This window comes from Bos javanicus, chromosome 1, assembly GCF_032452875.1.
Source record: "Bos javanicus breed banteng chromosome 1, ARS-OSU_banteng_1.0, whole genome shotgun sequence".
Taxonomy (NCBI): domain Eukaryota; kingdom Metazoa; phylum Chordata; class Mammalia; order Artiodactyla; family Bovidae; genus Bos; species Bos javanicus.
This window is the reverse complement of record NC_083868.1, coordinates 106,131,520-106,158,393: the sequence shown is the minus strand read 5'-3', so window position 1 is coordinate 106,158,393 and position 26,874 is coordinate 106,131,520. Positions and strand designations below refer to the sequence as shown.

At 38.0% G+C, this 26,874-nt stretch overlaps 1 protein-coding gene across 1 annotated transcript in view; it reads left to right on the top strand.

The window, feature by feature from the left end:
- Positions 1 to 2,422: 2,422 nt before the first annotated feature.
- NMD3 (NMD3 ribosome export adaptor) overlaps positions 2,423 to 26,874 on the top strand; it is a 36,555-nt gene continuing 12,103 nt past the window's right edge. The window contains exons 1-10 of the mRNA XM_061416983.1: positions 2,423 to 2,585; positions 3,148 to 3,203; positions 4,306 to 4,440; positions 6,435 to 6,531; positions 11,951 to 12,031; positions 13,266 to 13,394; positions 13,808 to 13,898; positions 21,262 to 21,340; positions 22,027 to 22,123; positions 26,363 to 26,480. Of these exons, the coding sequence (XP_061272967.1) occupies positions 3,160 to 3,203; positions 4,306 to 4,440; positions 6,435 to 6,531; positions 11,951 to 12,031; positions 13,266 to 13,394; positions 13,808 to 13,898; positions 21,262 to 21,340; positions 22,027 to 22,123; positions 26,363 to 26,480 (871 nt within the window). The 5' untranslated portion in view covers positions 2,423 to 2,585; positions 3,148 to 3,159. The remainder of the gene's footprint in view (positions 2,586 to 3,147; positions 3,204 to 4,305; positions 4,441 to 6,434; positions 6,532 to 11,950; positions 12,032 to 13,265; positions 13,395 to 13,807; positions 13,899 to 21,261; positions 21,341 to 22,026; positions 22,124 to 26,362; positions 26,481 to 26,874) is intronic.

Here is a 26,874-nt window from a genome sequence, read left to right as displayed (position 1 = left end):
AAATATTTATATCAATGTCATGTTTGTGGTTTGTGGTTACATGCTCCCCCTTGTAATTTTGGAGGGAAAATTTCGCAATATCTGGAGCCCTTGAGGGCCTGTAAACAGAGGAGGAAAATGTCCTCAAATCCCTCACAGCAGAGCCCAGTTAGGGGGCGCCAACTTGACTTCCCAACAGGATAGCACATCTACAAAAGGAAAAGTGATGGCGTTACTTTGTGAATCTGAAGAGAATCTGGGAGAAGCTTCTGCTGGCAGCTCATGCCCTTGCTGACATTGAAAACCCAGCTGATGCCAGTATCACATGCTCCAGGAATGCTGGCCATTCAGCCAAGCTGTGCTGAAGTTTGCTGCTGCTATGGGAGCTACTTCCATCATGGGGTGCGTCATCCACTCCTGTAATCATCACTAACCAGATGTAGGCAGCTTCTGCCCTGTCTTCTGTGCTTACAGACCCCAGGGGTGACCACCAGTCTCACAAAGGCGTCTTACAGCAACCCGCCTACTGTTGCTCCAGGTCACACAGACTTTCCCCTGTGCTGTGTGGACACTGCCACCCCCACAGCAAGAGGGGAGCTCCTGGGGTCTGATGTGGCCATACTGGCCTGGGGATTCTGCACCTGTGAGGCTCCATCTCAGGTGCGCACTTGTGTGAGGTCAGATCCTGTCTCTGCTTCATCAGGGATCCTGAAGAGACTGAAAAGGAAGAGCAGGTGGCGCTGATAAGTTTGAGACTCAGGAGGAATTTCAGAGTGAATGAATCACTCCAGGTCCCGAGTTTATTTCTACTCAACCGCAGGTTGCAGACAGGTCTGCAGGCACAGATGGCCACAGTGCCTTCCAGCAGCTGCTCCTGGAGGACCACGGTACTCTGCTCGCCTCTGAAGGCTGGTCTACAGCTGCTGTGGCTCAGGCCACTGACCCGGCAGGAACAACAACCACAGTGATCTTACACGGCTCCTTCACATACTCTTAAAGAGAAAATGTAAATGAGGTCGGTGGAAAATAAATAGTTTCTTGGGAAAAAAAAAAAAAGCCCATGAATAAGAATAGCTGATCTGAGCCTCAGAAGGGCTGGGAGCCTAGTATAGTGGCACATAGACACAGACAAACTGTTGTTTGGGTCCTGGTTCTGCCACTTACTTGCTACAGAACTCTCAGCAAATTACCTAGTTGTTTGGAAATATCAGCCTGACCTGTAAAACATAAGCTCCGTGAGGACAGGAACCATGTTTGAGTTGATCTAATGCCTAGCAAACCTGGCACTATGGTACTTGATGACAAATCATACATAGTATGGAAGCAGTGTACTGAGAAAGAAAAAAGGAACAGCCCCGGACATTCAGAACCTGGCTTGTATTCACAGACTGGCCGGAAAAGGAAGATTAGTTCCTGCAGGACCTGGCAGTTGGCTTGTATGGCTGTGTGCTTAGGAATGTGACAGGTTATGTCCAGGCCAGATCCTGAAGGGTCTTTTTTCTATGCAGAGAAATTTGAATTTTCCGTATAGATAATAATCCAGAGCAGAGACCTTTGGAGGATTAAAAGCAGGGGAATATAACAAGATCAAACTTATACCTTGGAAGGATGGGGTGTGGAAATAAGAAGGAATGGGGGACTACTTAAGTTCCCTACACAAGACATGGGAGGCCTTCTCTGATCACAAGGTAACCTTGCTTATTCCTTGAAATTTGGGGTGAGAAGACAGAAAAAAAAATATATGGTTGCCCTCTTCAAATATTTGAAATTCTGTCATAAAAGTGATTATATTCTTTCTGAGCTGCTCTAGGATCAAGGTATAAAGTCATTAAGTGCACTATTGGGGAGCACTTTCTTTTTTTTTTTTAATTTTATTTTATTTTTAAACTTTACATAATTGTATTAGTTTTGCCAAATATCAAAATGAATCCATCACAGGTATACATGTGCTCCCCATCCTGAACCCTCCTCCCTCCTCCCTCCCCTGGGGAGCACTTTCTAATAATAAGTGGTCTTAAAATAACATAGGCTTCTTCACAATTACTTCTTACATTTCTTTCTCATCTATTCAACAAATATTCATTGGAGCAGTTATGATGTGACAGGCATTAGGCATATAACGGTGAGCAAAACAGACAAAGGCACTGCCCTCAATGGAAGTTACTCTAATTTCTTTGTGTAATGTGGTGCCGTGAACGGATAACTTTTATATAATCATTTAACCAAGAAGCAAGCTCCCAATAGGGATATCTCAAGAGTGGCTTAGAGTGAGCTCTGGCCAAGGAAGGATGATAACCCAATAGTAAAGAGTTATAAAGTCTGTGTTAAATCTCAGGAGTCATAGGGCGAGAGAGCCCCCTATCTCCTCTCTTGGATCCATCCCACCCGTTCGGCCGGCGCTCCGCCCAACGTTGCCCAGCGCCTTCCCCTTCCTCCCCCCCCCACCCGCAGCTGTGAGTCTCGTCTCGCGACTCGCGGGATTTCGAACCCTTCTATCGCGTGATCTGCACTGTACCGGCGTCAGCTCCGGCGGCTGCTCACTGGGCTACTGAAGCTGGTCTTGCTGCAGATTTTGAGCACGTTTGGGTCAGGCCCAGTGGTGTTAAGTAAGTTCTGGCGGCCGAGTTCCGCGCTGCAGTCTCGAGGGTCTCTGAGAAGAGACCCGGACGGACTCCCTGGTCGTGGGCCGACTTCGGGCCGCTTGGGCGCAGCATGTGCGCCGCCAGCAGGAACTCGCGTGAGGTCTTACCGCGGGGTGCGGGGTCAGGTCGGGGTGGGTGGCCCGAAGGCCCGGTGACACCGCCCGCGGACTTCTGCAGTGGGTTCTAGGCGCGTCCGCAGCAGGGTTTGGGGCTGGTGGTGTCCGGGACGGCCCCGGCCATTTCTGGCCCCTCCTTGAGTTCGCCGGGGTTGGCGCCCAAGTGACACCTGAGGTCAGCGCCCAGTTTCCTGGCTCCGAGGGTCTTGCATATGGGATCCTCCGCCAGTCGCTTCTTTCTGTTACTAAGGAAATTACTTCTTCCAGAGATTGCAGGTGGAATGGGTTTTTCTTATTTGCTGCTGTACGAGGCTTGGCTGTCTTATACAGAAAAGGCAGAAGGAAGATTTGTATAAAGGAGTGAATAGAAAAATGTCTAAATTTCACTATTCTCTGTCCTTGAAATCAAGGTGTACAGAAAAATGGAGTATATGACAGACCCCGTCAAGCACACACCTGGACATATGTGAGTCGCGTCCCTTTTCCCCATCCCCACTAAATTTTAAAACGTTAAAATGAGTCTAAAATTTACTGTGGGGAAAAGCTTTTCTTTTAGGGGGATTCTTTTGTCTTAAGTGGGAAAAATGAAAAGCCTTGTTTCCTGGAAAAAACGAGTTCGTTTTTCGCCAGAAAGTTTGTTGTGGTAAATACTGTTTTAAAAGTGTTAAAATAGTCTCTGTACACTCTTCTAGATTGGCATCAACCATTGGCCATATGTGGCTTTTTAAATTTCAAGTAATTAAAATGTAATAAAACTATTCAGTTCTATTACCCACGTTTCAAATCCTCAGTAGTCACATATGCCTGGTGGCTACTACAGTGGACATTAGTGATCATAGAACTCTTATTTTGGATAGCTCAATGATTTTTAAATACTTTGTGTTCCCAATACACCTAGGGTTATGATGCTGCCATCAGTTATACTGATACTCTTCCATCCTTTTTACATTTTGGCAGTCCTGGTGCTATATTGAGACTTTAAAAAAATTTTTGCCTTTGGACTATAAAGCTGTCTAATGAGTACTGTTAGTTATTTAGATTCTCTAGACCTTTTTTTTTTAACCTTTTGTATATCAGTCATATCTTGAGGCTTTTTGGAATTGTGGCCATATTTTTTTTTTCCCTCAATAATCTAAGGTTTTTAAAAATCTAGTGCATCTTTGAAGATTGCTCTAAGTCAGGTTTTTAAAAAGTGCAGAGATACTATGGCCTAACTTGAAGACTTTGGTTGGTTTGTTAATTTTATTATTACTTTTTATTGAAGTATAGTTGATTTTTCAGTGTTGTGTTAGTTTCTGCTGTACAGCAGTGTGATTCAGTTTTATATATAAACTGTGATTCAGTTATATATATATATATAACTGTGACTCAGTTATATATATATATTTCATATTCTTTTCCATTATGGTTTATTATAGGATATTGGTTATAGTTACCTGTGCTATACAGTGGGACCTTGTTTATTTTATATATAGTAGTTTGTATCTGCTAATCTCTGTTTGATAGTTTTTAAATCTAACTAGTACACTCATGAAATGTAACTTGAAAAAATGTATGCTTTATTTAAGCTTGTGCTGCGATTGTGGTGTCCCAATTAGTCCAAATCCTGCTAACATTTGTGTGGCTTGTCTGCGAAGCAAAGTAGACATCAGCCAAGGCATTCCGAAACAAGTCTCTATATCTTTCTGCAAACAATGCCAAAGGTATAGTGTGATACTTTTTTATCCTACTCAAAGTTGAAATTCATATATAGGAGAGCCACTAGAATATAGTGAGATTAAGATACATATACTAAAGTGCATGTTACTGAGATTTAAGTTTTATTTATGGTGTCAAAGCTAGAGATTATAGAATTTGCAATTTTGTAATGTAGTTTTCTAGTTTTCCCTGCTAACGTGGTAAAAGTTAGTATAAAGGGATTGAATCTGTTTTTTTTCTGTTAAGGGATTAAAAGGTTTGATATGTATAATTAATACATAAAAGTTCATGTTTTCAGGAGTGAGAGCAGATTTTAAAGACATAACTGTTCCAATTACCATGAAGTTTTTGTTTTTCCCTTCAATCACTCGAAGCCATATATAATAAAAAGCACCTTATATTTAAAAGTAATTTGGCAATGTGTTTTAAAAATCATATGTTAATGTTCCTGTGTAACTAAAATGACTATGGCTAATGGAGAAAAAGCTCAGTATATCATGTCTAGGATGATCAAAAATTTGAAGGCAAACTTAAGTTAATGTTTTTTATATTCTTTAGCTGTTGCATAAATAGCTTATGTCTAGTCTGCTATTGAGTAATACAAAACTGCCCATTGGGGCTACCCATAACGTTGTATGTCTGTGACTTCCCAAGTGGATTAGGACTCTAGTGGTGCGTAACTTTTTTGGGAGGGAGGGGTTCATGAATCCCTTTAAGAATTTAAAAAGTGCATTTCCCCAGAAAAATACATAAAATATGTACATAAATATAAAAACAGGAAACTTGTATTCTGTTTCAGGGAGATTATAGTTTGTAATCTTGGTTGATATGAGGCTTAATCTGTAATATTCTCTATTCTTTATAGCGATGTGGAGTGAGAAAAACACTAAATTCCTCATGAACTGGGTCTCTGAAACTTGGCCACTTAACCTCTCTAATGCCTTAATTTCCTCATCAGAATGAGGGGGCTTTATTAGATGACATATGAAACATTTTCTAAATCTAAAAACTTGGCTTATAACAAAGGGACCTTTGTAAGTAAGGTATTTCAGTGAACCTTTAAAAGTGAAAATCAGAATATTTACTTAATGAGTATGAACAAAGCATTCACATAATACATTTAGAAGTATTATGTATTTAACAAACATTTGTTGAGCATTTACTATATGCTAAGCAGTGCCCTAACTCCTTGCCTGGTTGGGCTACAAGACTTCAAGTACATACATAAAAGATTTTAATTTAGTCAGGTTTTATGTAAGATTTTAAATTTTAAAATTTAAAATTTGAAAATTAAAATTAAGATTCGTGTGTTAGTCATTCAGTCATGTCTGACTGTCTGTGAACCCATGGCCAGTAGCCCACCATGTTCCTCTGTCCATGGGATTTCCTAGGCAAGAATACTGGAGTGGGTTGCCATTCCCTTCTCCAGGGATCTTCTCTACCTAGGGATCAAACCTGGGTCTCCTGCATTGCAGGCAGACTCATTAGTGTCTGAGCCATCAGGGAAGCCTGAAAAGGGATTTGAAGTACGTGAGTAGTCTTGAGCTCTTATTTATACATAGTATTAGGTACTAATTTACATTTTTTTGGGTATGTGAGAAATAAGCAGTTCTTAAGCATTTTATTTGTACACTATAAACCATTTTAATGCTATTTTGAGATGAGTTTTTATCCATGTTTCAGAACATAGCTTCAGGAAATTCTTCGCATTTTGTCATCATAGTAATTCTTATTGGTGCTTGAAGTAATAAGACCTTTTAATAAGTTATTACAGATTGACTTTCTCAAATACCCAGAATTTCACCTTTTTAACTAAACTACCGGTCTAATTGAAAGTTTCTGAACCTATTAAAATATGTTTGGGTTAAGTGCCTCAGATCAACCTTAAGTAGTAGTATATCTGGTTAATAATCATTGTTGTGTCTTCATATTTAAATGAATTTTTTTTTTTTTATTTGCTGAGAGATACTGAGTTTCAATATGGTACCTTTTCTCCTAGGTATTTCCAGCCACCAGGAACTTGGGTACAGTGTGCATTAGAATCCAGGGATCTTCTTGCTTTGTGTTTGAAAAAAATCAAAGCCCCTCTGAGTAAGGTAGGTCAAATAGCTAAAAATCAGTTTTTGTATGTGTATGTGGGTGTGGGTGTGATTTAATGTCTCATTTTCAGATAATCTTTGTGTGAGTAGATTTTAGAAAATAACTGTTAAATACTACTGTAGGTAAGCACACTACTACACATGTTGTTTTCATCTTTCAGTTTAGTCGATCAGTCGTGTCCGACTCTTTGCGACCCCATGAATCTCAGCATGCCAGGCCTCCCTGTCCATCACCAATTCCCAGAGTCCACCCAAACTCATGTCCATCGAGTCGGTGATGCCATCTAGCCATCTCATTCTCTGTCGCCCCTTTCTCCTCCTGCCCTCAATCCCTCCCAGCATCAGGGTCTTTTCCAGTGAGTCAGTTCTTCTCATGAGGTGGCCAAAGTATTGGAGTTTCAGCTTCAACATCAGTCCTTCCAATGAACACCCAAGGACTCATCTCCTTTAGGATGGACTGGTTGGATCTTCTTGCAGTCCAAGGGATTCTCAAGAGTCTTTTCCAACACCACAGTTCAGAAGCATCAATTCTTCGGCGCTCAGCTTTCTTCACAGTCCAACTCTTACATCCATACATGACCACTGGAAAAACCATAGCCTTGACTAGACGAACCTCTGTTGGCAATGTCTCTTTTTTCAATATGCTATCTAGGTTGGTCATAACTTTTCTTCAAGGAGTAAGCGTCTTTTAATTTCATGGCTGCAGTCACCATCTGTAGTGATTTTGGAGCCCAAAAAAATAAAGTCTGACACTGTTTCCCCATCTATTTCCCATGAAGTGATGGGACCAGATGCCATGATCTTCGTTTTCTGAATGTTGAGCTTTAAGCCAGCTTTTTCACTCTCCACTTTCACTTTCATCAAGAGGCTTTTTAGTTCCTCTTCACTTTCTGCCATAAGGAGTGTCATCTGCATATCTGAAGTTATTGATATTTCTCCCGGCAGTCTTGATTCTAGCTTGTGCTGCTTCTAGCCCAGTGTTTCTCATGATGTACTCTGCATATAAGTTAAATAAGCAGGGTGACAATATGCAGCCTTGACGTACTTCTTTTCCTATTTGGAACCAGTCTGTATATATTCTTTAATGGAAATGAAAGTCCTTTTGCTTTAAAAGATTTAGTATAGAATCAAACTTTTTAGTTGATTGAGAACCTCTTTTGTGCAGTAATCTTTTATGAAAATATATATATACGACCATCACTAAACATAATTTTGGAGACTATAATAATATTAGGGCTATGGTTTTCAGTTTTTAAAAAAATTTTCATTACTCTGGAAGGAAGATACCTGTACTTATTATTTAAAGTCAGTACATAAACATCTCCAAAAACCAAACAGGGTTAGTTAGTCTAGTTAGCCTCTCTACATAACGCTTTCAGTTTTCTTTATGCTAAATTTTATGAATTATTTCCACCAGCTATGTTTTTAATTGAAATGGACTCTTTTGGTTTGAAGGCCTTCAGATTCTCTTATCCTCTGAAAAAATTTCGTGTAGTAGTTCTTTGAAGTTTCTCTCTTTATTTCCCTTGTTTCTTTCTCCCTGGAGTTCTCATTAGTCAAATGTTGGCCTACCAGCTTAAAACTTTGTGAAGTCCCATTTTGCCCTTGTATTGTCTTTAATCCTTTTTTCCCTTGTGTTCCTGGCAGTTTCTTTTATCTTCCAATTTTTGTATGAATTTTTTTCAGTACTAATAGTTTAAGTTTAGAATTTTTAATGTTCTTGATTCAGTCTGTTGAATATTTCTGAAAGTTTAATTGTTGTTTTTATACTTTCCTTCTGTTCCCTGATTTGTCTCAAGTTTTTCTTTTTTTTTTTTCCCCCTGGAGTCAGTTTTTTGTGTAACTTGGTCTTTTGCTTTGATTCCTCAGGCTTTTGTCAAATGTTCTTTAATAATTCATTAGCATTTCACAGATGTTTATTAAGTGTCACCCTTGGGCCAGTCTGCTTGTGGTGTCAGAAATATGGCAGTGAATGAGAGAGGAAAAATCTTTGTCTTAAAGACCTTTTATTTTGGTTGAAGGGGAAGGTATGGAGTGGGCAGTAAACTAAATAAATAAGTATATTAAAAGGTATAAATTCTGTGGAGGAAAAATGGAGGAAGGGGATCAAAACTGCTCACGAAGAGTTGCAATTCAAAATAGAGTGGTTAGAGGAGACCTCATCGATAAGGTGATCCTGCTGCTGCTAAGTCGCTTCAGTCGTGTTCAACTCTGTGCGACCCTGTAGACGGGCAGCCCACCAGGCTCCCCCATCCCTGGGATTCTCCAGGCAAGAACACTGGAGTGGGTCGCCATTTCCTTCTCCAATGCGTGAAAGTGAAGTTGCTCATTTGTGTCTGACTCAGCCTACAAGGCTCCTCCGCCCATGGGATTTTCCAGGCAAGAGTACTGGAGTGTGTTGCCATTGTCTTCTCTGAAGGTGATATTAGAATAAACATTAAAAGCAGTAAGGGAGGAGGCCACAGCTTAGAGAAGAGCATTATGGGTAGCAAAATAAGTGTAGAGGCCAGGGACAGGAGTGGTTAGAGTGGAACTGGGAAGAGAAAGTACTTGGGGGTGAACTAGGGAAGACTAGGTGACCTAGGAAAGTTCAACTAGGGTGAACTAGGAAAGTCCAAGTAGGTCAGGCCTTTTGGGCCCTTTTGAGGACTGGTTTTTACTCTGAGTGGGGCTCCCTTGGTGGCTTAGATGGTAAAGAATCTGCCTGCAATGCAGGTGACCCGGGTTCAATCGCTGGGTCGGGAAGATTCCCTGGAGAAGGGAATGTCAACCCATTTCGATATTCTTGCCTGGAGAATTCCATGTGTTTAGAATAGATATGAGGGGGATGGGGGCCTTTAGGAAGCGATTGTAGTAATAATGAGAAATGATATTTGAATCAGTAGTAGAGGTAGTGAGAAGTGGATTGATTGTGGCTCTGTTGTTGAAGGTAGTCAGTAGGCTTTATTGATGAAGCTGGATGTATGCTTATGAGTTGAAAGAGTCAAGGGTGACTTCTATGGCTCTTGAGCAACCAAGAAGAAGTTGCTGTTAGTGAAGTAAGAAAGACTTCAAAAGGAGGAGGTCAGGTGGGAGAAATCAAAACTCATCTCAGGTGGTACTTAGCTGTTCATTAGACATGGAAGCAGAAATAGTGGGGAGCTGGGTGAATAAGCAAGGGCATGGTCTAGACTGAAGATAATGAATTTTGGGATGTATATGGTATTTAAAGCTATGAAATTGGATGAGATTTCCTAGGGAGTTTAGAGAAGGAGAAATTTGAGAACTGAGTCCTGGGATCCTTTGATGGTAAAAGTTTGAGAAGATGAAAAAAAAATCAGTCATTACTTCTCATTAGCTTTTCAGTTCAGTCACTCAGTCATGTCCGACTCTGACCCCATGAACTGCAGCATGCCAGGCCTCCCTGTCCATCACCAACTCCTGGAGTCCACCCAAACCCATGTCCTTTGAGTTGGTGATGCCATCCAGCCATCTCATTCTCTGTTGTCCCCTTCTCCTCCTACCCCCAATCCCTCCCAGCATCAGAGTCTTTTCCAATGAGTCAGCTCTTCACATCAGGTGGCCAGTGAGTCAGCTCTTCGCATCAGGTGGCCAAAGTATTGGAGTTTCAGCTTCAACATCAGTCATTCCAGTGAACACCCAGGTCTCATCTCCTTTAGGATAGACTGGTTGGATCTCCTTGCAGTCCAAGGGACTCTCCAAGAGTCTTCTCTAACACCACAGTTCAAAAGCATCAGTTCTTCGGCACTCAGCTTTCTTTATAGTCCAACTCTCACATCCATACATGACCACTGGAAAAACCATAGCCACCGCTTCTGTGCCGTCACATCCTCATTAGCTGTAGGGAGAGCTATATATATATAATCAGAAGATCTAGAAGGTGAAAGGAATGTTCTGGAAAGAGATTGAGGATTTAGAATGTTCTTTTGTTAGTGAATGTTGAATTCCAGAAGCCACAATAAAAAGGTTTTCAGGATTTGGGGAGGAGTGTTGGATGGGACAGAAAAAGGCATATGTGTTACACATGGAGATTGGAGTGTGGGAGATGAGCAGCTGGCTCAGGTAATGGTAAAAAAAGTTAAAGGGTTCAGTAAGTTGTATTAGTCCTGGTTGAGGACAGATAGTGTGGTGAGACTGAGCTGGGGAATGGTGAAGCAGATCTGTTTCTCTCTCCACTCCTACAGATGGAGATTGGAGGCTGAGGAAAGGGCAGTCTTATACAGGCCCATGAAGCTTCCTTGAACTGCCGCAGATGGAGACTGAGGGAATAAACAGCTCTCTGTCACCCTTTGTACCTGGTGACTTGTCGACTGACTACTAAGCTTTAGTTTAGGGGAGCCAGCCATGTGAGGAGGGTTTTACTCTGGACTGCTGTATCTATACTAGCTTATCTACTTCTCACCAGACAGGTCTTGATAAAATTATTATCTGCCTGCTGATGTCTCCCAAACCTGTTATCTATCACTCAGATTTCTCCATAGAGCACCAGAGCAAATGTGTATATTTCACTATCTCCTGAACAGCTTCACTTAGATATCTCAGATAAATCCTCTTGAACCTAAGTGTCTGAAACCAAATACAGCACATTCCTCTGCTATATTTCTCTCAGTCCTCAAATAATCTCTTTTTTATTTGTGACAGAAAAATAGTGTTACCTTGGTGTCCAAGCTGGATCCTTGACTATCATTCTAAAATCTTCCCATATCTATTTGCTATTAAATCCTATAGATTTTATCTCCCAAATATCTCTTGGCTTGGATCCTTCTGCTGCTATTATTTCCAGCCCCTCAGTTCAGGTTACCTAAACTCCTGCTCAAATTAATGAAACAATTTCTATTTTTTGTTCTCGAACCTCCTTTATTAAAACACTCATTTTAGCCATATGAACTGCATTGAGTTTGTCACATAGGGCGAACTGTTTTTGGCTTTTGCTGACTGCTGATTTTGCAGTGAGTTACCATTGTGGATTCAGTAATGAGTGCGTGAGACTCCCTCTGAAGAATGAATGTCCATATATATTTTTTAAGCCACAAATTTACTATAGAGAGAATAATAAAAGTAGAAACCTTTGTTCATGAGATTTCTAGTAGATGATCAAGTCATCAGCTCTTTGTTTTCTCCTAAAAAGTGTACTTTGAATTAGAAAAACTACTGTTTCTAGGGGAAAGGAGTTTTTTTCCTTTTTAATTTTTGCTTGAATTATTTGCTTTAATATAGTCATTAGATTTTCACTTTACTTGCTCTTTTTGTTGCCATACCTCTGATGGTTTTTTTTTTTTTTTAATTGGTGATGTTGGGTAGATTAGTCACGGGATTGCTTAAGCGTCTATGAAGTCTTTTTATTTTGAGTTTTTCTTTCATCTTTTTTCTCTTCAGAAGGGAACTTATGTTTCTTTTTGTTTGTGTTTTATTGAAGGTACGGCTTGTAGATGCAAGCTTTGTTTGGACTGAGCCTCATTCTAAGAGACTTAAAGTTAAACTGACTATTCAGAAAGAGGTAAGCTATACATAATTTTTTCGGCATGGTTAAAGTGTAGGTAGTGAAAATACGGGGCTATTGGTAAATTATGACTTGAGAGCTTAAAGAGAAGCAAATAACATTCTTAATTTTAATTCTTTGTTTTGTTTTGGATCATCTGCAGAAATGATCAGGTCACTAGTAAGACCAGCCTTTGTTCATGATTAGTGGGCTAAGTTAATTTTCTCAAAGTCATTTTTATTTTAAATAAGATTGAAGTAAAAACATGAGCTAAGGCAGTGCTTCTCAAACTTGGCTGATGATTATGACTCACAGTGACTGAATCAAACTGGATTCACCTGGATATAAGACCCAGGAATCTATAAAACTTCCCAGGTGATTTCTGATGATTGGTTAAGTTTGGGAACAATTAAGGAATGACTTCTTTGAGAGTTTTCTTTGTCTCCTAAGGATGAATTTTATACACACACGCATATATAGGTATAGTGAGAGTGAAGTGGCTTGGTCATGTCCGACTCTTTGCAACCCCATGGACTGTAGCCTATCAGGCTCCTCTGTCCATGGGATTTTCCAGGCAAGAGTGCTGGAGTGGATTGCCATTTCCTTCTCCAGGGGATGTTCCCGACCCAGGGATTGAACCCGGGTCTCCCGCATTGTAGGCAGATGCTTTACCGTCTGAGCCACCGGGGAAGCTGAAAAATGTGTTTGCAGGTATGATTACTTGCAAAGTGAAGTGAAATGAAGTCGCTCAGTCATCTCCGACTCTTTGCGACCCCATAGACTATAGCCTACTACACTCCTCTGTCCATGGGATTTTCCCGGCAAGAGTACTGGAGTGGGTTGCCATTTCCTTCTCCAGAGGATCTTCCTGACCCAGGGATCGAACCCAGGTCTCCCGCACTGTAGGCAGACGCTCTACCATCTGAGCCACCAGGGAGGTACATATATATGTATATATAGCTATAAAAAATTTTTTTATATATATATATATGTGTATATAGCTAAAAAAAATCTTCAAAGAATATCTTACAACCACTTCAACCCAAAGATATATTTGAAATGTTAATCTAATAAATCCTATGAATTAAACCTATATATGTTTCTGGAAATAGTATAACTTAATGACTTTAAATGTAACTTATTTATTACTAATGTCCTCAAAGCATTCATAGAAAAAGATTTTAAGTTAAATATTAAAGGATCTTCTTTTGAGAAAGGAAAGAATGAAGAAGTGGATTGTTTTCTTTGTCAGGTGATGAATGGTGCCATCCTTCAGCAAGTGTTTGTGGTGGATTATGTTGTTCAGCCCCAGATGTGTGGAGATTGCCATAGAGTGGAAGCTAAGGATTTCTGGAAGGCTGTGGTTCAAGTCAGGCAAAAGGTAATGAGAGAAAGATGATATGTGAGTCCTCCATCTGTATTTTGCCTTTGTCCATTATAAATAGTGGGTAAAGCCTTCTCCTTTCCCTTCTTTCCAAGTTTAGTTCAGGCACCAAGGATATTCCAGGTCTTTGGGACATTCACCTTTAGAAAAAGATCACTGCCACATTTTAGATAATCTTTAGATTGTTTTAAAAATTATTGTGCTATCCTACATATAAAGGAAATCTGGAAAAAAAAAAGGGATACATGTATGCATATAGCGGATTCACTTTGCTGTACAGTGGAAATTAACACAACATTGTGAAGTAACTGCACCAATAAAAATTAAAAAAAATTAGTGTGCTATCTGTAGGTGCCTTTTTTTTTTTTTTTGCATTTCATCTGTTAATCTAATAACTCATTTATGTTTAGACTTTGCACAAAAAAACTTTCTACTATCTGGAACAGTTGATTTTGAAGTATGGGATGCACCAGAATACACTTCGTATCAAAGAAATTCATGGTGAGTTAAAATTTAAAGCATTTGAAATGATTTCAGGTTTTACCTATCTTAAGGAGTCTTTTATCATTACTGATAATATCTAGAATAGGACTGTCCAAAAGAACTTTCTGTTAAGAAAAAAAATCTGAATTCTTTTTCTGCATTATCCAACTAATATGATAGCCACTAGTCATAAGTAGCTGTTGAATATTTGAAATATGATTAATTTTTTAGATAAAAAATTTTAATTTTTTTTCTATTTTAGTTTATATTTACACTAAATGGCTACCAAATGAGTAAGCCAGTAACTGCAATAACAGAATGTAAAATGGTAGAAATTTATCAAAAACTTGTTTTATGCAGAATTCAGTTTCTTCTTGAAAAGAAATTATTTTTGACATGTGTTGTAATATTTTTGTTTTTCATATGCCTAGTGGCATTTGTGATGCATACATTGAATCAGAAGGGTAAACTCAATAATAATAAACAGTGATATACAAATGATATAATTAGATTTCTTGAAGGTGGAATTTTAAAATACTTGCATAGTTTCATAATGGCTCCTCAGAGTGTGTTTTGTCTTAGCACTTATTATTTATTAGTGTAGCATACTTACACAGACTAGTTGATGGATGAATATTTCTTTAATAATAGAAAATGTAAGTATTTAGCAAATACTTCAGTCTCTTGCTAAAAGTGAATGTTTTTAGTTGTAGGACATGTACATAGTTTTCCTAGTTGTTACAGTACGGGTTTAGAGATAGCTTTTCTTGAAGGAATGACCAGATTCTTGTGCTACTTATTTTAAAAGTGTAAGTTCCTCTTTTACTTACTGATGTGTTATTCATTTATCTCATATGTCTTGAAGAAAGTAGTTAAAAGTATGGTTTGGGGTCTCTTAAATGGGGTGAAAAATACCAGTTTTGTCACCTGGAGAAACTCTTTTAAACTTTGTATCTGATTTGAGTGCATTACCAGACATAAGGTTAATAGTCAAAATCTGTGGAATGTAGCTTACTGAACGTAGCTTATTGCAGGTAAAGTACTTTGCTACCTGTTTAACATGGTGTCTGCTATTTGTGGCTAGCCATCAGGCAAAAATGCACTTTTGTTCTGAGTAACTTGGAAATTGGGATCCTAATATTCTAGCAAAGGAAACAGAAAACTCTGATTATTGTTCATCACCATGGCAGAAATATCCTCACTTAATTTTTTGTAGCGAAAGACGTGGATACATTCTGAGACATATTTTTGCAGTCACTTTCAAAACCAAAAATGCTGGAAGTGTAACAATCCTTTTTTTCATCCAGAATTAAATCTGTTTTTTTTCCTACTGGTTCTTGGTTTGATGTAAATTAATGTTTTGTTAATTTGCTTGTAACTGTGTTTTTAAAATCATCATAATTATAAAAATTCATAAAATTTTAAATTAAAAATTCTAAAAATTATAAAGAAAACAAGCTTTTATGAATAAAGGACCTCTGTTCCATTTATCCACTTGTTATTCCCAGATATAGCCCCTTAAAACAGGATATTACAGTGTTTATTCTGTATATCAATTGTGATAACATTGGTTTCTCCTCATATTTGAGATGGTTCTGTAACATTCTATGACTTGCCATCTTACTATATTTAGAAACCCTTCCATATCATTGCATATAATCCTGTTTCATTATTTTTAACTCTGTGGTTGTATATTTGTTAATCATTGTGTTTTTAATTATTTAGTTGTTTCCTATTAATTGGCTTACAAGATGTTCCAGTTTTTTGCTACTAGAAGCAGTACTGTAGCAAACATCTTTATGTTTGTGCATAGCTAGTAATTTTTCTTTGGGACTGAGTTCAAGAATTGAAATTACTGGACAAGAGTTTGCAAATGTTAAATTTTTACATGTGCAACTAGATTGTGTTCCAAAATAGTCCCATCGCTTGTGAGAATTTCTGTTTTACCAAACACTTGCCAGTACTGCATAAGATTGTATTGGGCTTTCTAATTGCTGTTCTAATGAAGAAAATAATGGCATCTTGTTTTTATTTTCATTTCCTTGATTACTAATGAGGGTTAACATTTTCATATGTATTGGCTGTTTATCTAATATGAATTATTCTTTATATATCTAATTTTTCCCTATTTCCTGTCTGTTATAGAGGATATCAATCTCATGATGTGTGTATTTATATACAGAGAGAAGCATGCAGAGCATGCCCTTGAGTGTGAACTGAGAGAGCAGATACTTACTGTTTCATGTCTTCTCTTATCTAAGCTGTTCATATTTTAGTCATATGAAGACATGTGAAAGTCACTCAGTCATGTCTGACTCTTTTTAACCCCATGGATTTTACAGTCCGTGGAATTCTCTAGGCCAGAATACTGGAGTGGGTAGCCATTCCCTTCTCCAGGGGATCTTCCCAACCCAAGGATCGAACCCAAGTCTCCCTCATTGCAGGTAGATTCTTTACCAGCTGAGAGCCACAAGAGAAGCCCAAGAATACTGGAGTGGGTAGCCTGTCCCTTCTCCAGTGGATCTTCCCAATCCAGGAATCCAACCGAGGTCTCCTGCATTGCAGGTGGATTCTTACGGAAGCCGATTTTAGTCATATAGCTACTAAGGAATCCCATTTTAGTCATATAGCTATGGCTTATGACTTTCTGTCTTACATAGGATAGAATCTTTCTATCTTTCTTTAATCTTTCTATCTTTATACTCTCAAGATTATTTTTAAAAAGTAGATTTTTGCTTTACTTTTTGGATCTTTAATCTTACCTGGTATGACTTTTTCCCAAAAAGTTAACTTGCATTGTCTCAATACTTACCTACCAAGTAGTCTCTTCTTTACTCACTGATTTAAAATATCTCCTTACTTATATATACTAAATTCCTTAATACACATCCCGCAGTTCTAGTTTATTTTGTCTCATTGCTTTTATTACAGTATGTAAATTATACTTCATAATATGTATCCTCTTATTAATTCTTTGGTAAAACTTGGTTGATAGTAAGAGCATTAATTGTGGAGCCAGATTTTGTGAATTTGAATCTCTTTCCCACCATGTTTTTGCTGTGTGACCCTAGGTGACCTGGTGCATAATCATGTTTTTTCATTTCTTTTCTGTATTTCTTTGGCATAGTTTTCCTCATCAAGATTTTGAATGATTCTCACTTTTTTTTTTTTCCAGAGTATTCTATACTTTTAGTTATTGGGGATGGCGGTTTTTACTACATTTTCTGTCATTATTGCTATTATTTTCGGGAAGCTCTTGATTTTATAGGTTGATCTTTCTGAAATTTCTTAATATAGCACTAATGGTTTACGTTATATTCTTGTGTTATTACATAATACTCCTGGTTTACTAGGTAAATTATTATTTGTATACAATGATAGTTTTATTTCTTCCTTTATGGTATTATTCCCTCTTTTTCTCCCCTTTCTTTTTTCCCTCGTGTCTAGGAGTGGAGAACAGCATTGAGTGGTAATGTAACAGGCATTATTGTCTGTCTGTGTTTCATCCCTAAATAGAATATTTGTTGAGATTTGTATTTGGTTCATATGCATACATAATTATATTTAAACTGTTCTAATATTGCTATTTGTTATGTTAGTGATATAGAAGCAGTCAGTTTTTTCTCTTTAATTAACATCTTTAAGTTTAATAAGTACCAGCCCATTAAGCCATTCAGTTTGGTATGAGGAGAGGGAGGAAGCAAAACCTTTTCAAATCCTTATGTTAGGATGTTAATTTTTTTCAGGTATTATACTGCTTCTTGAATCAATTTTAATAGCATTTTACAAGGAAATACATGTCATTTGGCTTTTCACATACTTGGCATAGAATTGAACATTGGGTGTGTGTATGTGTGTGTGTGTGTGTATCATGGTCTTAAATCTCATCCATAACTCATCATTATATCTTCTTCATTGTTGCCAATGTTTGTCTTTTCTCATCTTCTTTCACTTCCTCTCTCTCCCCACTCCTATCAGATTTGCCAGAGTTTTGTCTATTGTAGTAGTTTTTTCTAAAGAGTTAGCTTTAGTTTTATCAAAAAAACAAAGTCTTACTTTTTTCTTAATTTTTGTTTTTATTACTAACTCCTTCCACTTAAAATTTTTTTATTGAAATAGAATTGTAAAATTCACATAAAACATTAGTTTCATGTATGCAACATACTGATTGGATATATGTGTATATTGTTGACTGATCACCCTATGTCTGCTTAACATGCATTGCCATACATAGCTATACAATTTTTTTCCCTTCTACTTTCTTTAGTATTTTTTATTTAAATTAATTGAAAGCTTAGCTTATTTTAAGTTTCTAATATATAGATTTAAAGTTAATAAAATTTTTTCTGAGTATCATATTGGCTCTGTAGCTGGTACTTAAAGCTATATTTTTCCATTTTTTTCTCAGCAAGCATTAAGCTATTTTATTTTCTTGAGTGCCTACCTAGGTGTAGAATTGCTGAGTCATATGGTAAATTTGTATTTATCGTTATAAGAAGCTGCCATTTTCAAAGTGGCTGTATCGTTTTATATTCCTGTCAGTAGCCTTTAAGGGTTCCAGTTTCTACATCTTGACATCACTTGCTATTGTTTCTTTGTATAAATAGCTATTGTAGAAGGCGATGGCACCCCACTCCAGTACTCTTGCCTGGAAAATCCCATGGATGGAGGAGCCTGGTAGGCTGCAGTCCACGGGGTCGCTAAGAGTCGGACACGACTGAGCGACTTCACTTTCACTTTTCACTTTCATGCATTGGAGAAGGAAATGGCAACCCACTCCAGTGTTCTTGCCTGGAGAATCCCAGGGACAGGGGAGCCTGGTGGGCTGCCGTCTGTGGGGTCACACAGAGTCGGACACAACTGAAGCGACTTAGCAGTAGCAGCAGGGGATGAAGTGGTGTATCATTGTGGTTTAAATTTGCTTTTCGCTAATGACTGATGATCTTAATTGTCTTTTCATGACCTTACTATCATTTCTGTATCTTTTTGGTAAAACAAGCAGTTTAAATTTTGGCCAGTTTTGATTGTGTTGTTTGTCTTAAGTTGTAAGATTTATTAAAATATACACTAGATTTAAGCCCTTTTTCACATAAGATTTGTTAATATTTTCTCCTGGTCTATATTTTCATTTTCTTAATGGGTTCTTTCTTTCTTTCTTAATTATGATAAGAACACAACATGAAGACTACCCTCTTAAAATTTTAAGTGTATGGTAGTGTATAATACCTTATAGTTGAGTAGGTATAATGTTATATAGCAGATCTCTAGCTGAATCATCTCGTTTGATTGAAATTTTATGCCCATTAACTAATCACTCCTCATTTCTCCTTTCTCTCTGGCAACCATAGTCCCACTCTTACTCTATGCTTTTGACTATTTTACATACCTCATATAAATAGAATCATGCAGTATTTTTCTATGACTGGCTTATTTCACTTAGCACAATGTTCTCAACGTTCATCCATGTTGTTGCACGTTGTAGAATTTCGTTCCTTTTTAAGGCAGAATAATATTCCTTTGGAGGTATATATCACAGTTTATCCATTCATCTGTTGTGGAAACAAGCTAAATGTCCATTTTCTTAGCTATAGTGAATAATACCTCAATAAACATAGGAGGTCTTGATTTCACTTCTTGTGGATAAATACCTAGAAGAAGGATTACTGTATCATTTGATAGTTCTGATTTTAAGTTTATGAAGAACGTCTGCACTGTCTTCCATAGTGACTGTACTGTTTAATATTTGCCTTAGTAGTAGTGTACAAGGGTTCCAGTATCTCCATGTTCTCACTAGCATGTGTCTTTTTTTTTCTTTGATAATAGCCATCCTGAAGGCAGTGGAGTGTAAACGCATTGTGGTTTTGATTTGCATTTCCTTGATGATTAGCATCATTGAGCTTTTTTCATATATCTGTGCCATTTGTACATCTTCTTTGGAGGAATGTCTTATTCCTTTCCCATTTCTTATTGGCTTATCAGGTTTTTTTTTTTTTTTTTTTTTGCTGATGAGTCATAGGAATTCCTGATAGATTCTGGAGATTAACCGCTTTTCAGATACATGGTTTGCAAATATTTTTTCCCATTCTGTAGGTTGCCCTTTTAATGTGGTGATTGTTTCTTTTGCTGTGTGTGAGCTTTTTTAGTGTGATGTAGCCTCAGTTTATTTTTCTTTTTGTGTCATCCATGAAATCATTTCTAAGACTGATGTCATGAAGCTTTTTCCATATTTTCTTCTAGAAGTTCTACAGTTTCAGGTCCTAGTTTGAGTCTTTTTAATCTGTTTTGAGTTGATTTTTGTTAATGATATAAGAGTTCAGTTCAATCTTTTGCATGTGGATATAGAGTTTTCTCAATGTCATTTGTTGACAGTATTATCATTTTTCCACTGTGTATTCTTGGCACACTTGTTCACGATCAGTTGACTATGTATGTGTGGATTGATTCTGTAGACTTGCCTTTTTGTCTCTACCACACTGTTTTGATGACTGTAACTTTGTAATGTGTTTTGAAATTAGGATATGTGGTGCCTACTTATAATAATGTCTTCTGAATCATGAAAGTTTTAAAATCTTTGTATGTGAATATTTTATGAATATTCTATCAATTTTTTGAAAATAATAGGTATTCTTTCTTGGACCATGTTCTATAATCTCAGTTAAATCAACCTTGATAGTTGGTTCTTCAAGCTCTTTGTATCCTTCCTATTTCGGGTCAGTTTGGGCTTCCATGGTGGGTCAGATGGCGAAGATTCCACCTGCAGTGTGGGAGACCTGGGTTCGATCTCTGGGTTGGGATGATCCCTTGGAGGAGGGCATGGTAACCCACTCCAGTATTCTTGCCTGGAGAGTCTCCATGGACAGAGGAGCCTGGTGGGCCATAGTCCATGGGGTTGCAAAGAGTTGGACACGACTGCAGTTTGGCACAGCACATTTTGTTTTTTGATCATTTAGGTTTTGTTAGTCTTATACTAGTCTCCCTCAATGATTGCATGTGTTAACATTTGTCAGTTTTTTCTTTTTAGTAGTTTATGATTTCTGTATCTCAACACTATGCTATTACATGCATTTCTGTTGTTTTCGTGGTGGATTGTTCTGTTTATTACATAGAATACCCTTTTTTGTTCTGTTTAATATTTTTCTGTTCCCTTTGACCTTGAATTTTGTCCGAAGTTTAAGTTATGAATCTTGTTTTGTTTTGTTTGCTTTTGTCTGATTTATCTGTCCTTTTGTCAGAGAAATCTTAAGTGATATGGCATTCCTAGTGTGCTGTGGCAAGAAAATTATAATTTAATTATTTAATATGCATTTAATTTGTGATATAGTCATATTAGTAGAAGAAAATCTTTACAGTATTACTTTAATATGGCTTTTTTCTTTAAAAGATGGTCTGGATTTCTATTATTCCTCAAAACAACATGCTCAGAAGATGGTAGAGTTTCTTCAGTGTACTGTCCCTACTAGGTATGTTCTGAAACCTACATGTGATTAAATCCAGGCAACAGGGAATGAACGTAGGTCACATCCATTCTTCAGGCTTAGGCAGCTTACCTTAAACTATGTAAAACTATAGTAGGATTACTTACACAATTAGTAAGCATTTGTTGGATAAGCTACTTTTAACAGAAGTATTAGCCAAAGAGCATTAAGAATCTTTGGGGAGCTAGACTCAGTCTGTGATAGTAAGCACTGTAGTCCTGAACCACTGATTCAATGTATTTAAATAAGAAAAAACAAGAACAGGGTTAAAGGACTTTGGGGAGAAAATTTATGGAGTTGGAAGGACTTAAGCTCCTAAAATGGGGAATTTTCGAAAGTAGTGTTTGTGCTGAAGGGTGAGATTAGTGTGAACAGTGACTGGGAGTGGACATTAGTGTGGATTTTAATGGATGATAGATATAGACTTGCTTGGTCTAAGCCATGAGCATGTTTTGGAGGTTTTCGGTAGATAAACTGGAAAACAGATAGAGTGCAATCAGACTGGTGAAAGTTTATAAATGAAGTGGATGAACTGAGACTTCACCCTAACTGGCATCAGGAAGCTGTTTCAGACCTTGGACAGTAATGATTCAATGAAAATTTATATTCCCACGATTAGACAAATAAAAGACCTTTGTCTTTTTATAATGGTTAACTTTTTCTCTTAACAGATACAAAGCCTCACAGAGACTGATCTCTCAGGATATCCATAGTAATACATATAATTACAAAAGCACTTTTTCTGTGGAAATTGTTCCAATATGCAAGGTACTTTTTCTTATTTAATTAATCCATGTCCTTAATTGGTTTATATGTAATTATTAGCTCCTGATTTCCTTCTGGGATTGGTTAAACATTTAGAATAACTTCTTAATGATTTCTGACACATTTTAGTCATGTTAAAAAGATTTAAGAGTAATCATGCTTAAAATTATAAATTTTTGGTGTACTAATTAAAAGGCCTTATTGCAGTTTTAAGGCATATATTCCTTAAACTTTGCAGTTATCATGCAGTGGACACATGATAGTTCTGTGAAACTTTGAATATAGGAAATTACTTATCAGTGAGCCACTTTGTGGAATGTGTGCAAACTGGATTTTGGCAAGATAAAATTAAAGAATATTATGGAAGGAGAGCATTGAATTATTTTTGTGATTTTAAAAATATCTGAATAATACTTAAGATATAGATTATCATTTTTTAATGACCATCCATTATTTTATATAGATATAGAATTAAATTAGAAAGGAAATATTTTTCTTCTCATAAGAGTATTTACTCTCTTTACAACTTTCATACATAACATGCAGGTGTATTAATTGTGTTTATCATGTTGTGCGTTATATCCTTCATAGTCATTGATCTTGCAACTGGAAGTTTGTGCCTTTTGACTACAGTCGTCCAATTCCTCTTTCCCCTTGCCCCCACCTCCACCACTTCTGGTAGTTGCAAATCTGATCTCTTTTTCTAAAGACAAAAATTGTCATTTCATTAATTGTACTAAGGTAAAACTCTGCTTCAAAAAATAGAAATGAATTAAAACTCAACAAATAGTTACTGGGGATCTGTTGTATAGAAGACTGTGTATTAAGGACTGTGCCCTAGATGTCTCTGCTGCATAGGAACTTACATGTCCATCTTTAAATCACTAATAATGATAAGTGCTATAATTTATTGTGAGCATTCTACATAAAGGTACTTTCTGAGTACTTAAGTATGTTTCACCTGTTTAGTCTCACAACTACTGGAGTAAATCATACCATCATTCTGAAGATGAGTAAACTGGTGCTTGGGGAGGTTAGATGATTTGCCAAAGTTAACAACAAAAGGCGGAGAAGGCTATGGCACCCCACTCCAGTACTCTTGCCTGGAAAATCCCATGGACGGAGGAGCCTGGTAGGCTGCAGTCCATGGGGTTGCTAAGAGTCAGACACGACTGAGTGACCCCACTTTCACTTTTCAGTTTCATGCATTGGAGAAGGAAATGGCAACCTGCTCCATTGTTCTTGCCTGGAGAATCCCAGGGATGGTGGGGCCTGATGGGCTGCTGTCTATGGGGTCGCACAGAGTCGGACACGACTGAAGCGACTTAGCAGCAGCAGCAGCAACAACAAAAGGAGGCCAGGATTTGTACCTAGGTCTCTGACTCTAAGGCTTTAAATCTGTTATCACTAATTATGGTTTAGTAACTGGAAGAAGCACAAGCTGAAATCAGGATTGCCGGGAGAAATATCAATAACCTCAGATATACAGATGACACCACCCTTATGGCAGAAAGTGAAGAGGAACTAAAAAGCCTCTTGATGAGAGTGAAAGAGGAGAGTGAAAAAGTTGGCTTAAAGCTCAACATTCAGAAAACTAAGATCACGGCATCTGGTCCCATCACTTCATGGGAAATAGATGGGGAAACAGTGTCAGACTTTATTTTTGGGGGCTCCAAAATCACTGCAGATGGTGACTGCAGCCATGAAATTAAAAGACGCTTACTCCTTGGAAGGAAAGTTATGACCAACCTAGATAGCATATTCAAAAGCAGAGACATTACTTTGCCAAAAAAGGTCCATCTAGTCAAAGCTATGGTTTTTCCAGTGGTCATGTATGGATGTGAGAGTTGGACTGTGAAGAAAGCTGAGCACTGAAGAATTGATGGCTTTTGAACTGTGGTGTTGGAGAAGACTCTTGAGAGTTCCTTGGACTGCAAGGAGATCCAACTAGTCCATTCTAAAGGAGATCAGCCCTGGGTGTTCATTGGAAGGAATGATGCTAAAGCTGAAACTCCAGTACTTTGGCCACCTCATGCGAAGAGTTGACTCATTGGAAAAGACTCTGATGCTGGGAGGGATTGGGGGCAGGAGGAGAAGGGGACGACAGAGGATGAGATGGCTGGATGGCATCACTGACTCGATGGATGTGAGTCAGTTCCTGGGTGAACTCCGGGAGTTGGTGATAGACAGGGAGGCCTGGCGTGCTGTGATTCATGGGGTCGCAAAGAGTCGGACACGACTGAGTGACTGAACTGACTGACTGACTGACTGACTGACAGTACCATGAAATGATGGCTTAAACAGAGTCAGCAATTTTTTTTTTTTGTAATAGCCAGATAGTAAATAGTTGCAGTTTTTAGGTTATATGGTCTGTTTTGCAACTACTCAGCTGTGCTCTTGTTGCACAAAATTGGCCATAGATAATAGGTAAATGAAGGGCTGAGGCTGTGTTCCAGCAAAACTTTATTTACAAATGTTTGCCTCAGGGTCTTATTTTGCAGACCCCCAGTTTAAATAAAGCAGTGAATCTAGGTGAGAGGACATATTTAGGCCTTGTGTATTAAGTGCTTTAGTGATTCATATAGGTAGCTGAATGAATACAGTGTAAAGAAGTTTTTCCATTAATCTTTGGAGAATCTTAGTAAGTTTCAGGAAAAAAAAAAGGACTGAGCTAGATGCCAGTAAGGATGTACGGAGTGTCCTTTCAGTGAGGGAGCCTATGATTGTGAATAGATAGAGCTTAAAATATAATCCAGATCCCTTTTATATTTTAATAACATTAAGAACAGACAGCCATATCGGTGTTAGTATGTCCTGGTGCACACATAGGCATATGTGCTCTTGGGGGGGTCATTAGATCTTTGATTACACATTGGTACATGTAGATGAGAAGGAGGAACATATGGCTCCTCTGAAATTTTTATGGAGAGTAAATGAAGTCACACTATATTCAGTTCAGTTCAGTCACTCAGTCGTGTCCGACTCTTTGTGACCCCATGAATCGCAGCACGCCAGGCCTCCCTGTCCATCACCAACTCCTGGAGTTCACTGAGACTCACTTCCATCAAGTTGGTGATGCCATCCAGCCATCTCATCCTGTCATCCCCTTCTCTTCCTGCCCCCAATACCTCCCAGGATCAGAGTCTTTTCCAATGAGTCAACTCTTCGCATGAGGTGGCCAAAGTACTGGAGTTTCAGCTTTAGCATCATTCCTTCCAAAGAATACCCAGGACCGATCTCCTTTAGAATGGACTGGTTGGACCTCCGTGCAGTCCAAGGGACACTCGAGTCTTCTCCAACTATATTAACACAGAGTAATACCCAAGCATTCACACTTCAATAAAATTGAAATGAACTATGGGGAAACAGTGGAAATAGTGTCAGACTTTATTTTTTTGGGCTCCAAAATCACTGCAAATGGTGACTGCAGCCATGAAATTAAAAGATGCTTACTCCTTGGAAGGAAAGTTATGACCAACTTAGATAGCATATTCAAAAGCAGAGACATTACTTTACCAACAAAGATCTGTCTAGTCAAGGCTATGGTTTTTCCTGTGGTCATGTATGGATGTGAGAGTTGGACTGTGAAGAAGGTTGAGTGCTGAAGAATTGATACTTTTGAACTGTGGTGTTGGAGAAGACTCTTGAGAGTCCCTTGGACTGCAAGGAGATCCAACCAGTCCATTCTGAAAGAGATCAGCCCTGGGATTTCTTCGGAAGGAATGATGCTAAAGCTGAAACTCCAGTACTTTGGCCACCTCATGCGAAGAGTTGACTCATTGGAAAAGATTCTGATGCTGGGAGGGATGGGGGGCAGGAAGAGAAGGGGACGACAGAGGATGAGATGGCTGGATGGCATCACTGACTCGATGGACATGAGTCTGAGTGAACTCCGGGAGTTGGTGATGGACAGGGAGGCCTGGTGTGCTGTGATTCATGGGGTTGCGAAGAGTCGGACACGACTGAGCGACTGCACTGAACTGAAACAGAAACAGCTTGGTGACTAGGATCTTTAAAATACTTCTAAAAGCCATTTTATTAAGACGGTTATCTCCATCTTAAGGTATGGCTTATTTTCTGTTTCTGCAAAGTCTGATTCTCTTAAGCCATCTGTTGATACATAGAATTAAAAATGACATTTTGGTTTGATCAGATGCACTTTGATCAGGTTTACATTGATGGTGTTTATCAAGACTTCTACTTAAAATTTGCTTCACACTAAATGTTAGTTCTTATTCCTAGGATAATGTTGTTTGTCTGTCTCCAAAACTGGCACAAAGCCTGGGAAACATGAACCAGATTTGTGTGTGTATTCGAGTGACGAGTGTCATCCACCTCATAGATCCAAATACCCTACAAGGTAAGTTTTAGAAACTGCCTTGACACTTCCATTTAAAAAGCAGTAATAATTTGTTATGTTAATTTTATGAAGTATTCTCAGTAATACTGTTTTAAAAAATTAGTTAAAATTAATGCTGTACAGTTTTTAAAACACTGGAATTTAACACTTTTGGTAAGTTTGCTCTTGTATTTTTTTTTTTTTTTGAAGAAAAATTTATTTGAATTTTAAAGTTTTTATTAGTCTTATCCCATTAATTTCTACTGAACTGGACTTATTTACCTCTTTTATTTTTTATGACTAATTATTTAGGTTCATTATTAAATTTTAGTGTGGAGCATATGTTTTACATTTTGAAACATTTGACTAAAAAGAAGACCCTATATTGATAGGTGTCTCTCAGTACTTGGTTGCA